This window comes from Ictidomys tridecemlineatus, chromosome 12 (assembly GCF_052094955.1).
Source record: "Ictidomys tridecemlineatus isolate mIctTri1 chromosome 12, mIctTri1.hap1, whole genome shotgun sequence".
In the NCBI taxonomy this organism is placed as follows: Eukaryota; Metazoa; Chordata; class Mammalia; order Rodentia; family Sciuridae; genus Ictidomys; species Ictidomys tridecemlineatus.
Genome location: NC_135488.1, coordinates 118,725,100 through 118,739,502, shown reverse-complemented (window position 1 = coordinate 118,739,502; position 14,403 = coordinate 118,725,100). Strand labels below are relative to the sequence as shown.

The 14,403-nt window shown below is 53.2% G+C and overlaps 1 protein-coding gene across 1 annotated transcript in view; it reads left to right on the top strand.

Moving 5' to 3' along the window:
• Positions 1–14,403, top strand: part of Allc (allantoicase) — a 34,040-nt gene that overhangs the window by 17,596 nt on the left and 2,041 nt on the right. Inside the window, exons 4-11 of the mRNA XM_078029725.1 lie at positions 1,061–1,111; positions 3,691–3,778; positions 4,724–4,849; positions 6,827–6,906; positions 9,275–9,407; positions 12,543–12,698; positions 13,065–13,138; positions 14,083–14,191. Of these exons, the coding sequence (XP_077885851.1) occupies positions 1,061–1,111; positions 3,691–3,778; positions 4,724–4,849; positions 6,827–6,906; positions 9,275–9,407; positions 12,543–12,698; positions 13,065–13,138; positions 14,083–14,191 (817 nt within the window). The remainder of the gene's footprint in view (positions 1–1,060; positions 1,112–3,690; positions 3,779–4,723; positions 4,850–6,826; positions 6,907–9,274; positions 9,408–12,542; positions 12,699–13,064; positions 13,139–14,082; positions 14,192–14,403) is intronic.

The following is a 14,403-nucleotide window of genomic DNA, read 5'->3' as shown; positions in this document are numbered from 1 at the left end:
GGGGTCCCCCTCCCCAGGGCAGAGAATGAGTTAGCACCAGCGATCGGGGTGACGGGTGCCCGCCCAGGGAGCACCTCCCTGCTTCCCAAATTTACTTAGTGGAGGCCGTCCTGAACAGGGACGGCCTAGCCCCAATGCTCAAAAAGGCCCCTTGCCCTTGTGAGGGGACCCACTCTCCCTCTGTGGGCCAATCCAGAACGCGTGGTGGCCCTTCAGCGTGGGTGCGGCACGATTCTCTCCCGGAAGGAAGCTCGCCTCCATGCGAAGGAGAAAGTCCCTGCCATGGGTACAGGGGCCTCCCAGGAACCTCGCCCTACAAGGAGAGGCTTGGGAAGTCCCAGCCAGTGCTGCGACCACACCGAGGACCGGTGGTGGAGCACATGGACTCCGCTGCAGCTGGCTGGCGCTTGCAGTGGGGCACCCACAGGGCCCATCAGCAAGAGATGCTCCAAGAGCCCACTCAGGGGCCAGGGAGCTGCCAGGAAGCTGGCAGCACCAGGAGAGCTGGGTCCTCCCTGGCCCTGGGATTCCTGGCTGCAGCCAGAGCCTGGACACCTCCCCACAGGCTGCTGGGACCACAGGCTCCTCCAGAAAACCTGGCGTCCACCTGTGCTCATGGGGCCCAGCTGGGTGCACCCCTTTCCCTGGCTTGCTGACACACTCCTGGACAGTTTCCCTGGAGGGTGACTTCCTGGAGTCCCATGGAAGAAAACAGTGGCCACCAGAGCACAGGTGTGACCCCGGGTGGCATATAGACCTATTGCCATCGCTGTTGGGAAAAGCCTCAAAACCCAAGCTTCTGAGTTCTTGAAAAGAAGGAGCTGGTTTATTTGCTTCCCAAGTGCGAGGTCCAGATGGGAAAGGGATCAAGAGGAAAGGCTGGGACAAGCTGCAGAGGAGCAGCCAGGGACCAACGTGTCAGCAGCAGGTCACTGCCTGCGGAGCCTCCTCCCTGGGCCCGTCCACATTCCCCTGCATCTCATAATGTTTCACTAGGAATCCAATAGAACGTTTTTAAATTCACACTATTTTATCTTCACTTCCCTTTCCCTTTGTCTAGATTTTATTTTCAACAGATGACTTCTTTGCTCCTGCAGAAAACCTCATAAAGGTACCGTGAACGCGCGTGGTGGTGAGGAGGCTGGTGGGAAGGCCCCTGCCCTTAGCTGACCTCTCACTGACCAGCACAGCATCGTGGCCACATGGAAACATGCAGACAGCAGGAGCTGGGGAAGGAACGTGGGCCACATGGCCTTAGGGGGACACACTGAGGTCCTTGCCCTGCTCCCTTGACAAATGAGGACTTCATCGTGTCTCGGGAAGAAACTGGCAGTTCTGAATTGTTGGGAAAATGCGTTACCTGTCTCGTTAAGAACGTGTAGGACAGTTTCTCATTAAAATAGGGACCATTTCAGCAGCTCAGGAGGAAGAGGTAGGAGCAGTGAAGTTCAAGGCCAGTCCCAGCGGGTTTAGTGAGGGCCTAAGCAACTTAGAGAGGCCCTGTCCCCAAACAAAAACACAAAAAGGGCCGGGGATGTCGCTCAGAGGTTAAGTGCCCCTGGGTTCAATCCTGCCCCCACACCCCCCCAAAAAAGGACAGATATAGGGAAGAAGAAGCCACCCTGGAATCCTGTCTCCTGCCAGACCCAGAGGCACAGGCCTGGGAGGGGACGGCTTCCCGCTCCCAGGCAGAGCCGTGTGCCTGCAGCTGGGGCTCTGGCCTCCACCGTGGGTGGTGGCATCTGGTTGTCCTGGTGAATGTGTTGCTCTCTGTCTGGGTCCAGGACAAGCTGGAGCCTGACACTCTGCAGGCAGCTTCCATTTATTATCTTACTTATTCCTCAGGAGAAATGAAAAGAAAATGAGGACCAGATATACGAATTAACTTGTTCTAGGTCACACAGCAAGCAAATGCCAAGGCTTTTGCCTTGTCACCAGGAGTCCTATGGTTGGGCAGTTTCCACGTGTGCATACCTTGACCTGGCTACCCCAGATTCACCTATGTGCACCAGTGGGCACTGATGGGGAAATAGTCGTTCTGGTGTTGTTTGGAGGGTGAAGGCAGCCTGATTGTAAGCCAGTAGAGAGGCAGACAAGCACAGCTCTTCCCGACCCGGGCTCCCCCACGGCCACTGGAGGATGAGCCGCTTGTGTGTGCAGGACACGGGGTTGGAAGGACACTGTCAGGCTGGAAGCAGGGTCTCCCAGAAGGTGGGCTGGGGAGGGGCCCATTCCTTACACTCTGCAGTGTGCACAGGCATGTGTCTGCACACACCACGGACACGCAGGCACAGACACGGCCACACTTAATGTCACCACACATGCACACACACACTGCCTCCTTCATGTAAACAACAACTAAAGAAGGAGTACTGTGGAGAAGGGGCCACTGGGGGCCCGGCACTGCGTCCTCACAGACTGGACACTGTGACCCTGGGCATGCTTCAGCAGCGAGGCTGCCATGACATGAAGCACAGATAGGAGGCGTCAACAGCAAGCGCGCATTTCCCTCCCTTCTGAAGTCGGCGAGGTGAGACCAAGGTGCCGGGCCCAGGCCAGGGCTGCTCCAGCAGCTGCTCATCCCCTAGTCTTGTGCTGCAAAGCTCCCAGGCAGGGCAGGCGAGGAGGCAGAGTCCTCAGATGAGCAGTAGCAGGGCCGGGTCAGCCCCAGGACAGCTGTGGCCTGGGACGCTCACAGGCATCAGGGCCAGCAGGGCTGCACACTGTGGGGCCCGTGGAGTGTGGCCCTTGCGGCCCCAGTTCTGCTCGGCTGTCAGAGGCAGACCACAGCAGTATGTCTCCCAGCCACAGGCAGCGTGACCATGAGACGTGCCCAGCACAGAGAGGCCCGGTGTTCGCTTGGCATTTTACGTAAAGGTGGGCAGCACTTGACTGTTACTAGGGGAGAGCCCCCAGGTCTGAAAACCAAAGTCCAGGAGTCCCAACCCTCACACCTCAGATGTGGGGTCTGGGGTTAGAGATGCTCCACTGGCAAAATCTGTGCCAACCTTCTAGAATGGAAAGAACTGGAAACGCTTCAACACAGACCCTCTCTGTGCCCAGGTGCCGTGACAGGGCCAACGGCCCGTGTGTGGCCACTACCATGCGCCTGGCAGCTTCTGAGGGTCCACGCTTTCCGCGGTGGCTCCCGGGTCGCCTCAGCTTCCCGCGCTCCCCCGGGGCTCTGTCCTCTTCCTGTTCTTGCACAGGGGGCTGCTGGGTTGCTGGTCCGAGGAGGAAGCCCGGCTTCACTGACCTCAGGGACCCTCCCTCTCCCTCCTGGGGCATGGGGCAGCGCAGGGCTGAGGTGTTCAGGTGGACGGAGCCTCCGCCTGTCCTCATGCCACCCTGGCAGAATTACCTGTCACTACGTCCTGTGCCCCACGTGGCTTTGGAAATCAGAGGGCCTGTCCTGCTTCGTCCATGCCACCTAGATCCCTTGGGAGTTGCTGCCTCTGTGGGGCCTGGAACCTGTGTGACGCGCCTTACTTGCTGCCAGCAGCGGCCGAGTCTGTGCCGAGGCCCATGGTGTTCTCTGACGGTGATTCAAAGGCGGCGAGGGCCCGGACCTGGAGTGGGCAGCGGTGGAGCAGTAGCTCCCTGAGCCTCCGTTTGTCCCTGGGGCTAAAGCCGCTGAGCTGAGGCCCAGCCCCGCGTGCGTGTTACCGACCAGCCTGTACCTCCTTCTAGAGCGACGACCCAAGCTTTAAAGAGCACGAGTACACAGAGTTTGGGAAATGGATGGACGGATGGGAGACCAGGAGGAGACGGACCGCAGGTAGGGAGATGCCGGCCGCTCACCTGCACCTCGGAGGCCAGGGTGGGGCTGGGATGCCCCGTGTGCTGGGTCAATTTTGGTGGAAGGTGCTGTATCCCGTGGCCCCATCTGGACGCCAGGCTCTGAGAAGTCGAGAGGCGTGGCTTGGGCCCTGGTCACCAGCAGGTGGACAGGTGGGAACACTGCAGGAAAGTGTGAATGCTGGTGAGGTCCACGGCCACGGAGGGGCAAGGACCACCTGAGCCGCGGGCAGACGCCACGGCAGGTGCCTCTCACCTGACGCCCAGCGACTCCGAGGCGGGCACGCCCACCCCATCCACTCCTCAGAGCGGCCCAGGGCAGAGCCCAGGAGGAGCTGGGCGGAGCCCACACCTGCACCACTGCGCACCCTGCCTCCTGTCACCTCAGGATGCTTTGAAATGATTTCTTCTTGTCAGTCTCCATCAAAACATGCCTCTGAGGGTGCAAAATGCCTATAAAAGTGAACTAACCCAGGCCTTGGGTGGGCAGGTGGGGTTTCCTGCCGTTGTCTCAAGCCCTAGAAGCGGGTGTCTCTAGTTTTCTTCCTGGGGAGCTGGACACATGCTGGATCCCCACAACTCTGGGCACCTTAAGGGGGCTCATGTCTGCCAGCAAAGAATGAAGACAGCACCGCGACACAGGGACTTCAGGACGGGCAGACGCAGGCAGGGCCCCCGGGCGGCACAGGACTCCCTAGAGATAAGGGTGCGGTGATGAGGACAGCTGGGCTGGGTGTCTGTATCGTGACAGTCACAGGGAAGCTCCCAGAAGCAATGTTGTCCCCGCCTCAGAGCTGGAGAAGGGCCTGGAGCTGTGCAGTCGCCTGCCGGAGCCGACCTCAGGTCTCCCTGAGGTGGGAAGGGGTTCCCGTGGCCACCCTCCAGCCAGGTACGGCGCTCACGGATGCTCGTCTGTGCCCTGCAGGTCACGACTGGTGTGTCATCAGCCTGGGGATTCAGGGGATCATCCGCGGCTTCGACGTGGACACCTCTTACTTCTCAGGAAGTCATGCCCCTCGCATGTCCATCCAGGCAGCCAACCTGGAGAAAGGTGTGTGGGGCCACGTCCCCAGGTGAGGGCTGTGGGTGAGGGGCCCCTGCAGTGCTCCCACCAGCACTTCAGGTCGACTGCAGGGGCCAGCAGTGTCCACGGCAGCTGAGCAGGGATGGAGGATGACCAGGATGCCTGGCAGAGTGCTCTGGGATCCCGAGAGTCAGCGTAACAGTGGTCATTGCCCAGTGTGGATGTCATCCGTCCCCACAGCCAGCTGCACCCAGTGACCTGGGATGGCTGTGCTCTGGAAGGTCCCACAGGAGGCCTGGGACAGCGGCTAGCTGCAACTCCACCCACCTGTGGCCACTCAGGGCCTGAGGGCAGCAGCTGTGCGTCTGGGGAGGGCTCCTTGCACCGGGAGACCCTGAAGCAGCCCCAAGGGTTGGACCTGCGCATCGACTCCTGATTTTCTTAGCCACGTGGTTGTGTGTGTAGCACCTGCACTGAAGGTAAATCACCTCAGGGGACAGGCTGTGTCACCAGTGCCTAGGGTAGGTCACCTCGGGGGAGCAGGCTGACACTGAAGGTCCTGTGTCACCTGTACTTAAGGTAAATCACCTCAGGGGACAGGCTGTGTCACCAGTGCCTAGGGTAGGTCACCTCGGGGGAGCAGGCTGACACTGAAGGTCCTGTGTCACCTGTACTTAAGGTAAATCACCTCAGGGGACAGGCTGTGTCACCAGTGCCTAGGGTAGGTCACCTCGGGGGAGCAGGCTAACACTGAAGGTCCTGTGTCACCTGTACCTGGAGTAGGTCACCTCGGGGGCAGGCTCACACTGAAGGTCCTGTGTCACCTGTACTTAAGGTAAATCACCTCAGGGGACAGGCTGTGTCACCTGTACCTAGGGTAGGTCACCTTGGGGGGCAGGCTGATACTGAAGGTCCTGTGTCACCTGTACTTAAGGTAAATCACCTCAGGGGACAGGCTGTGTCACCAGTGCCTAGGGTAGGTCATCTCGGGAGGCAGGCTAACACTGAAGGTCCTGTGTCACCTGTACCTGGAGTAGGTCACCTCGGGGGCAGGCTCACACTGAAGGTCCTGTGTCACCTGTACTTAAGGTAAATCACCTCAGGGGACAGGCTGTGTCACCTGTACCTAGGGTAGGTCACCTTGGGGGGCAGGCTGATACTGAAGGTCCTGTGTCACCTGTACTTAAGGTAAATCACCTCAGGGGACAGGCTGTGTCACCTGTACCTGGGGGAGGTCACCTCAGAGGACAGGCTCACACTGAAGGTCCTGTGTCACATGGACTTAAAGTAAATCACCTCAGGGACAGGCTGTGTCACCTGTACCTGGGGTAGGTCACCTCAGAGGGCAGGCTAACACTGAAGGTCCTGTGTCACCTGTACCTAGAGTAGGTCACCTCAGAGGGTAGGCTGATACTGAAGTTCCTGTGTGCACCTGCACTGAGGGTAAATCACCTCAGGGGACAGGCTGTGTCACCTGTACCTAGGATAGGTCACCTCGGGGGCAGGCTCACACTGAAGGTGCTGTGTCACCTGTACTGAAGATATATCACTTCAGGGGACAGGCTGTGTCACCTGTACCTAGGGTAGTCACCTCAGAGGACAGACTCACACTGAAGGTCCTGTGTCACCTGCACTGAAGGTAAATCACCTCAGGGGACAGGCTGTGTCACCTGTACCTAGGGTAGGTCACCTCGGGGGGCAGGCTCACACTGAAGGTGCTGGGTCACCTGTACTTAAGGTAAATCACCTCAGGGGACAGGCTGTGTCACCTGTACCTAGGGTAGGTCACCTTGGGGGCAGGCTCATACTGAAGGTGCTGTGTCACCTGTACCTAGGGTAGGTCACCTCGGGAGCAGGCTCATACTGAAGTTGCTGTGTCACCTGTACCTAGGGTAGGTAACCTCGGGGGCAGGCTCATACTGAAGGTGCTGTGTGCACAGTGCCACTAGAGATTTCACATGAGTTAATGGCCCTGTTCCCCAGTGTTGGTAACTTTCCCTTCAGATAAACTGCCAGAAATCCCACAGAGAGGGGTCCGGACAGGAGCCGCAGCCACCCCTGAAGAGTTTGCAGCCATTGCACAGGTATGCCCCATAGTTGTGGGTTCTTTCTGCCCCACAGATGTGGGTTATGTGTCTCCCCCACTGTGAATCTAGGTCTGACTCCGTGGTGTGGGTCTAGGTCTGCCCCCCAGGTATGGGTCTGGGTATGTCTCCCAGGTGTGGATCTATGTCGTGACCCAGGTGTGGGTCCATGTCTGCCCCCCAGGTGTGGATCTGTCTGCCCTACAGATGTGGGTTATGCCTGTCCCCCAAGTGTGGATCTATGTCACCACCCAGGTGTGGGTCATGTCTGCACCCCAGGTGTGGATCTGTCTGCCCCCCCAGGTATGGGTCTGGGTATGTCCCCTAGGTGTGGGTCTATATCACCACCCAGGTGTGGGTCTAGGTCTGCCAACCAGGTGTGGGTCAATGTCTGCCCCCCAGGTGTGGATCTGTCTGCCCTACAGATGTGGGTTATGCCTCTCCCCCAGGTGTGGATCTATGTCACCACCCAGGTGTGGGTCATGTCTGCACCCCAGGTGTGGATCTGTCTGCCCCCCAGGTATGGGTCTGGGTATGTCCCCTAGGTGTGGGTCTATGTCACCACCCAGGTGTGAATCTATGTCGCCACCCAGGTGTGGGTCCATGTCTGCCCCCCAGGTGTGGGTCCATGTCTGCCCCCCAGGTGTGGGTCCATGTCTGCCCCCCAGGTGTGGATCTGTCTGCCCTACAGATGTCGGTTTTCCTCTCCCCCAGGTGTGAATCTAGGTCTGCCTCCCTGGTGTGGGTCTAGTGTGGGTTTAGGTATGACCCACAGGTGTGGGTCCATGTCTGCCCTTCAGGTGTGGATCTGTCTGCCTCCAGGTGTGGGTCTAGGTCTGCCTTCCAGGTGTGGGTCTAGTGTGTGTCTAGGTCTGCCCCCCAGGTATGAATCTGTATCTGCCCCCAAGGTGTGGATCTGTGTCTGCCCCCAGGTGTGTGTTTAGGTTTGCCCCTTAGGTGTGGATCTGTGTCTGCCCCACAGGTGTGGATCTGTGTCTGCTCCCAGGTGTGTGTCTAGGTTTGCCCCTTAGGTGTGGGTTTGTGTCTGCCCCCCAGGTGTGGATCTGTGTCTGCTCCCAGGTGTGGATCTGTGTCTGCCCCCAGGTGTGTGTTTAGGTTTGCCCCTCAGGTATGGATCTGTGTCTGCCCCCCAGGTGTGGATCTGTGTCTGCCTCCCAGGTGTGTGTCTAGGTTTGCCCCTTAGGTGTGGGTCTGTGTCTGCCCCCCAGGTGTGGATCTGTGTCTGCTCCCAGGTGTGTGTCTAGGTTTGCCCCTTAGGTGTGGGTCTGTGTCTGCCCCACAGGTGTGGATCTGTGTCTGCTCCCAGGTGTGTGTCTAGGTTTGCCCCTTGGGTGTGGGTTTGTGTCTGCCCTCCAGGTATGGATCTGTGTCTGCCCCCAGGTGTGTGTCTAGGTTTGCCCTGCAGGTGTGGATCTGTGTCTGCCCCCAGGTGTGGATCTGTATCTGCCCCCAGGTGTGGGTCTGTGTCTGCCCCACAGGTGTGGATCTGTGTCTGCCCCCAGGCATGTGTCTAGGTCTGCCCCACAGGTGTAGTCTGATATCAGGACTGCAGATCTGCCCTGCAGGTTCTTCAAAAGGCCATCATTGGGACATGAGACCCTGGGACCCCCTCCTTCCCCACCACCCTGTGGCCTTGCACACGCTTGGCTGGTGGTTCATTCAAGTCTGTATGAGGGAGCACATGACCTGAAGAGCCTTGGGAATGGTCTAGCCCTGTCCACACACTTCTGCTGGCCTTGGCCAGATAAGGTAGAAAGTGGCAGGAAAAATTCACCCTTCCCAGAAATTGGACATGGAAATTTTGTTAGTTGAATTTCATAAAATAAACAATTGGGGCTTGTGTTTTAGCACATTCTGAAAGTTTATTTGTCTAGTAATTTGTATTGTGTTTTATGAAAGTGATGATCCTTAGCAGGGAAATTAGTAGTGGCAGAGACATCAAAGGGACCTCCAGCTGGAAGTCCCATCAAGGAGATGGTCACCAGGCTCCCAGACCTCCCCAGGTCAGGGGGGCAGCCCTGACCCTTTTATTTGAAGGGCCACACTAAAATCCTCTGGCCATCAAGACGAGGACGTTGGAGCAAGCAGAGAGCTTCATTCACAGACTCCCTCCGCTCAGAGCCGCTCTTGGGATCAGTGTGGGAAGGGAAGGATCCCAGGCAGGGCCCTGGTGTTCACCGTCACACCCTGGGCCTGACCTTCTTGGTGATGATGTCAGAGTTCTCCTTCAGGCACCCATCACTACTCTATTCCAAAGCACCTCTGCCCCTGAAGAGCCCTGGGCACGTGGATGAGAAAATCTGCTCTTCCTAAAAGCCACTGCTGGCATTTATGTGTCTCTTGCCAGCTGAAATCTGACGATTGGAATTCCCTGGTTCCTATGACGGAGCTTAAGCCAGGAAGCACTGCTTCCAGCCACAACTACTTCCTGGTCAACTCCCAGCAGAGGTGGACTCACGTGAGACTCAACATCTTCCCAGGTAAGTGCTACGCGGCCCCTGTAGCCCTGCCCTTCTTTATTCTGCACGTTTGTGAAATGACACGGATCAGTAACGGAGCTGCCCAGTGTTAGGTGGTCATTTGCCCTCTTGGTGTCCCAGGAAATTCTTACCTTACTCGAGGGATCAATAGGTACCTAATGAGAAATTACCAAGTTAACCAGGGTGTGGAGAACCAGTGGATCAGGTTAGATATCTCGTAGCAACATTCATGTCACAGGTACATTTTCCCATTTATAAAGAAATCCTATGCCCTTTATCTGACATCCTCCTCACCAGCCCTAAGCAACTAAACTTACTGTCTATCTTGATAGGTTTGACTATTTTGAAACTTTCATGTAAAACAATCACATTTTTTTGACATTTCGTCTCTTTTTTCACTTCATATAATGTTCCAAGGTTCTGTAGCATATACGGGAACTCCATGCCTCTTTTTGACCAAAAAATCTCCACCAGTACATACACAGCATTCTAGTTACCCATTCACCAGCTGATGGACATTTGTTTCCACCTGTTGGCTCCTAGGATCCATGTTGCTGTAAACACTCACTAGCTTTTGTGTGGACATAGGTTTTCATTTGTGTTGAGTATATACCCAAGATTGGCATTTCTGGGTCATATGGTCGCTGTGTTTAACTGTTTGAGAAACTGCTGGACTTTCCCAAAATGGCTGCAACATTCACATTCCTACTGGGAATTTTGATTTCTTCACTTCCTTCCCAGAACTTGTTATCTTTCTGATTGTAGCCATCTTAGTGCATGCAAAATAGGACCTCATTGTGGTTTTGATTGATTGGCATTTCCTTGATGCCTAATGATGGTGAGAGCATATTGTCATGTGCTTATTTGCCATCTGTATATTTTCTTAGAAAAAATTTCCTTCCAGACTTATTGCTTATTTAAAAATTATCAAGTCATATATAAGTTCTTTATATATTATAGATACAAGTCCCTTATCAGATACAAGATGTGCAAACAATTTCTCCCACTCTGTGAAGTGCCTTTCACTTTCTTTGTAGGGTCTTTTGAAGCACAAGAGCTTTTGTTGTTGATGAAATTCAGCATATCTGTTCTATTCTTGTGTGTGTGTGTGTGTGTGTGTGTGTGTGTGTGTGTGTGTGTGGTGCTGGGGATTGAACAGGGCCTTGTGCAGGTAAGACAAGCACTCTACCAACTGAGCTGTATCCCCAGCCCATTCTATTCTTTTGTTGCTTATATTTTCAGAGTTACATCTAGAAAATCAGCACCAAATCATGGATATGAATGAATATTCCTGTGTTTTTGTGTGTTTTATAGATTACATGTTTGCTCAAAGAAATAGATCAACATTTTAATCTTTGATTTACATCTTTGGTTAATTTTGAGTTAAATTTTGTAGGTGGTGTGAGGAAATGATTCAGCTGCATTCTCTTGCATCATATGAGTTGTCTAAAGAGCATTTGTAGAAAACACTCTTCTTTCCCGATGGAATGACTTGGGAACTCTTGTTGAAAATTAGTTGACCATAAACACATGAGTTTATTTCTGGACTCTCAATTTTGTCTTTGATCTATTTTTCTGTTCTTATACCATTAATGAACTATCTTGATCAGTAAAGTAAGTTTTAAAATTACAAATTGAGTCCTTTGGACTTTTTTCTTTTCAAAAATTATTTTGGTGGTTTGGAGTCTTTTGCGATTCCATATTTTAGAATCAACTTGTAAATTTCTACAGAGAAACCAGCTGGAATTTTAAAAAAATTATTTGTTTAATTTGTTTTATATGACACCAGTTGGGAATTTGACAGAGGTTGCATTAAATCTGTAGCTCAATTTGAGAATTATTGGCACCTTAATAATATAAAGTTTCCCACTCCATGAACATGGGATAGACTCCCATTTGTGTAGGTGTCCTCTAATTTCTTTCAAAAATGATTTGTAGTTTTCAGATTATAATTTCTGCACTACTTTTGCTAATTTTTATCTTGTCCCTACAACACTACTGAACTCCTTTGTGAGTAGTAATGGATTTTTAGTGGAATATTTAGGATGTTCTGTATACAAGATCACACTGAGAACAGAAATAGCTTACTTCTTCCTTTCTAACTGGGATTCACCCTCTGTCTCTGCCTTTTCAATCAGAATCTGTCAGTCTGTTTCCCGCCCCCTACTAATTGCCCTGGCTAAAATCTCTAATGCAGTATTGAACAGAAGTGGCAAGGGATGAAGCCTGCATATGATTCTCAGCAAAGATTCAATTTTGCAAATATGATCTTTTGTAGTCTCAACCAAATCACTGAGCAGTGCAGTGCTGTAAGAATAAACACATGAGAGTCTTTCATGAGTTGAGGGGTGGAGGCGATGCTCATTGCTGACACCAGCGCCCAGGTGTGTGGGGTCTGTAATTTACCTATGGTGCATTTCCAAGTGACTTTCCACCTCCATGGAGTTGACTTGCTATAGGTAGACACAGTGCAGAAGTGGACAGCTTGGCAAATGGCCTGGCTCCAGGGATGCTACATTCTAAATCTGGAGACAGATAACAGAGGGGACTTAAAAAGAGGGAAAATAACAAAGGTAACTGCAGCTGGGCATGGTGGCACACGGCTATAATCCCAGCAGCTCAAGAGGCTGTGGCAGCAGGATCTCAAGTTCAAAGCCAGCCTCAGCGACTTAGGGAGGCCCTAAGCAACTTAGTGGAATCCTGTGTCAAAATAAAAAATAAAAAGGGCTGGGGATGCTGCTCAATGGTAAAGCATCCCTGGGTTCCATCCCCAATACCAAAAAATGAAAAGTAAGGTGACTTCCTACTGCAAACAGAGCTATAGAGCAGCTAGCAGGCAGATGGAATAAAGCTCATCTGGGAATCAGGCAGCGGCAGGTGGACAGGGAAGAGAGGATCTCCAAAGAGAGAAAGAGCCTTCCTGGGGCCAGACGTGTAAATTGAGACTCAAGAATGACTGTTTCCTGGAGAGCTGGGGAGGTGTCATGATAAGGTACTGTCATGTGCCAGGGCCCTGGGGTGATGGGACTGAAGTGGTCAGGTGTGGCACAGCCAGCAGGAGGTGAGCCTGGAGAAGACACAAGGGCCCTGCTGGTCATGCCACCTGCAGTTACCTCTCTGACCTTTCCTTTTCAGATGGGGGGATTGCGCGCCTTAGAGTATATGGTACTGGACAGAAGGACTGGGCTGCAACCGATCCCAAAGATCCGGTAGACCTGGTGGCCATTGCCTTTGGGGGTGTCTGTGTAGGATTCAGCAATGCACATTTTGGGCACCCAAACAATATGATAGGTGAGAGAACATTCTAGGAGCCGGCTTTCTGGAGAAGTGTGGGCACTCGCATCAAATACCCCATAGGCCAGAGGACGGGCCCTTGAAGCATGGGGTGGAGGAGATTAGTGTGGGTGTGGGATTCAAAGCCCCCGTGCCATGGGGCAAGTCATCGTTAGTCGTGGTCCCTCCTCGTTTGGGCCTATAGAGTTGCCATAAAGGAAAACAGTTTACCAACTCTGTGAATGGGCTGAAACGTCACTGCAATGAAAGTCACCTGGATGGCCACGCTCAGGGACGTGGGATCTGAGATGGAATGGTGTGGGCATCCATTCTCCCATTTGAGATCAAATCACCGTGGCACCATTAACGGAATTTTTCTGGTAGGAGTTGGTGGGCCCAAGTCCATGGCAGATGGCTGGGAGACTGCGAGACGGCTGGACAGGCCCCCGGTGTTGGAAGTAAGAAGTTCTTTTCAAAAAGCTTTTCATTTTACCTCAAAGAAAAAAAAATATTTTTTAAAGAATCCTCTTGAGCTTTTCTAAACGCTCATCACTACTCTCCGTTGGTTCTGAGTTTCCAGTTCCTCCTGGCTCTGTACAGCTCCACATTGTCCTCTACCAGGGCAGACATGCTGGACATTGCCCTGGCTCTGGTCCATCTTGCTATATTCCTCTGTTTCTTCAGTAAACGGATCAAAGGATCTATGGTCTAATGACCCAGAAGCCATGGGTACGTTTGTTCGTAGAACTGGAGGGAAAAATGAGTTTAGTATTTGTAGTCTCTGTGCTTCCTAGGATCAGACACCCATGCGAGCCTGTGGTGATAAGGAACTAGAGTCAGATTAGCTGCTCCATCTGGCCAGTAACTAAGCTGACGCAAAGAAACCAAATGCGGGGAAAGCCAAGCCAAGTGTTCAGCTCTGAATCCCACTGAAAATTCAGCCATGCCCCCGCCCCTGGATAGCCCTCCCATCACACCAGAGCTTCCCGAGGTAGATGCATGAAGTCGGCTTTCGGGGTATGGAGGGTTAGAGTCAATCAGGCATCCCAAGAGACAGTGGCAACCAGGAGAATATCCTCTTGGCAAGGGCAAAACAAATTACTGACCCCGAGGGTTGGATTAATAAGATACCTCTGTGTATGATGTTCTGTATGAACCTACAGTTGGCACAGAAAACCACCAGGAATTGGCAGAAATGAACTCTCAAGTCAGTAAGAGGTATTTAAGAGTGATGGCAATTTATGCACAACGTGGTTTTCACATTAGGTCACATGAAACACCCTTTTTTTTTTGGTGAGAAATAAAGAAAGCACAAATATAAGATGTTAACATTTTCCACCTGCGGATTTTCAGTCGGTTTAATGATGCCGACTGAGCGGACCTTCCTTTCCTTGGATTCCAGAATGACAAGAATGGCCTTCTCCAGGTTCAGGGTTGTGAGTGGGCAGTTTTCCGGCTGGCACATCCTGGAGTCATAACTCAAATTGAAATCGACACCAAGTATTTCAAAGGTAAATGTCACGTAAGGAAGGGCCTGGTAGTCGGTGGGCTTACTCTCCAGGTGACCTGTCCCCTGGGGGCAGGGGAGCTGCTCTCCGCCTGGCCTCCGCTCCCAATGCTGTGTGGTCCTGAGCACTTCTGAGAGCGACACGTTGGCTCCGCAGCTGCACCTCCCTCCACAGCTCAGAGTTGGCCTGGACGACTCTGAGGTCGTCCACGATGC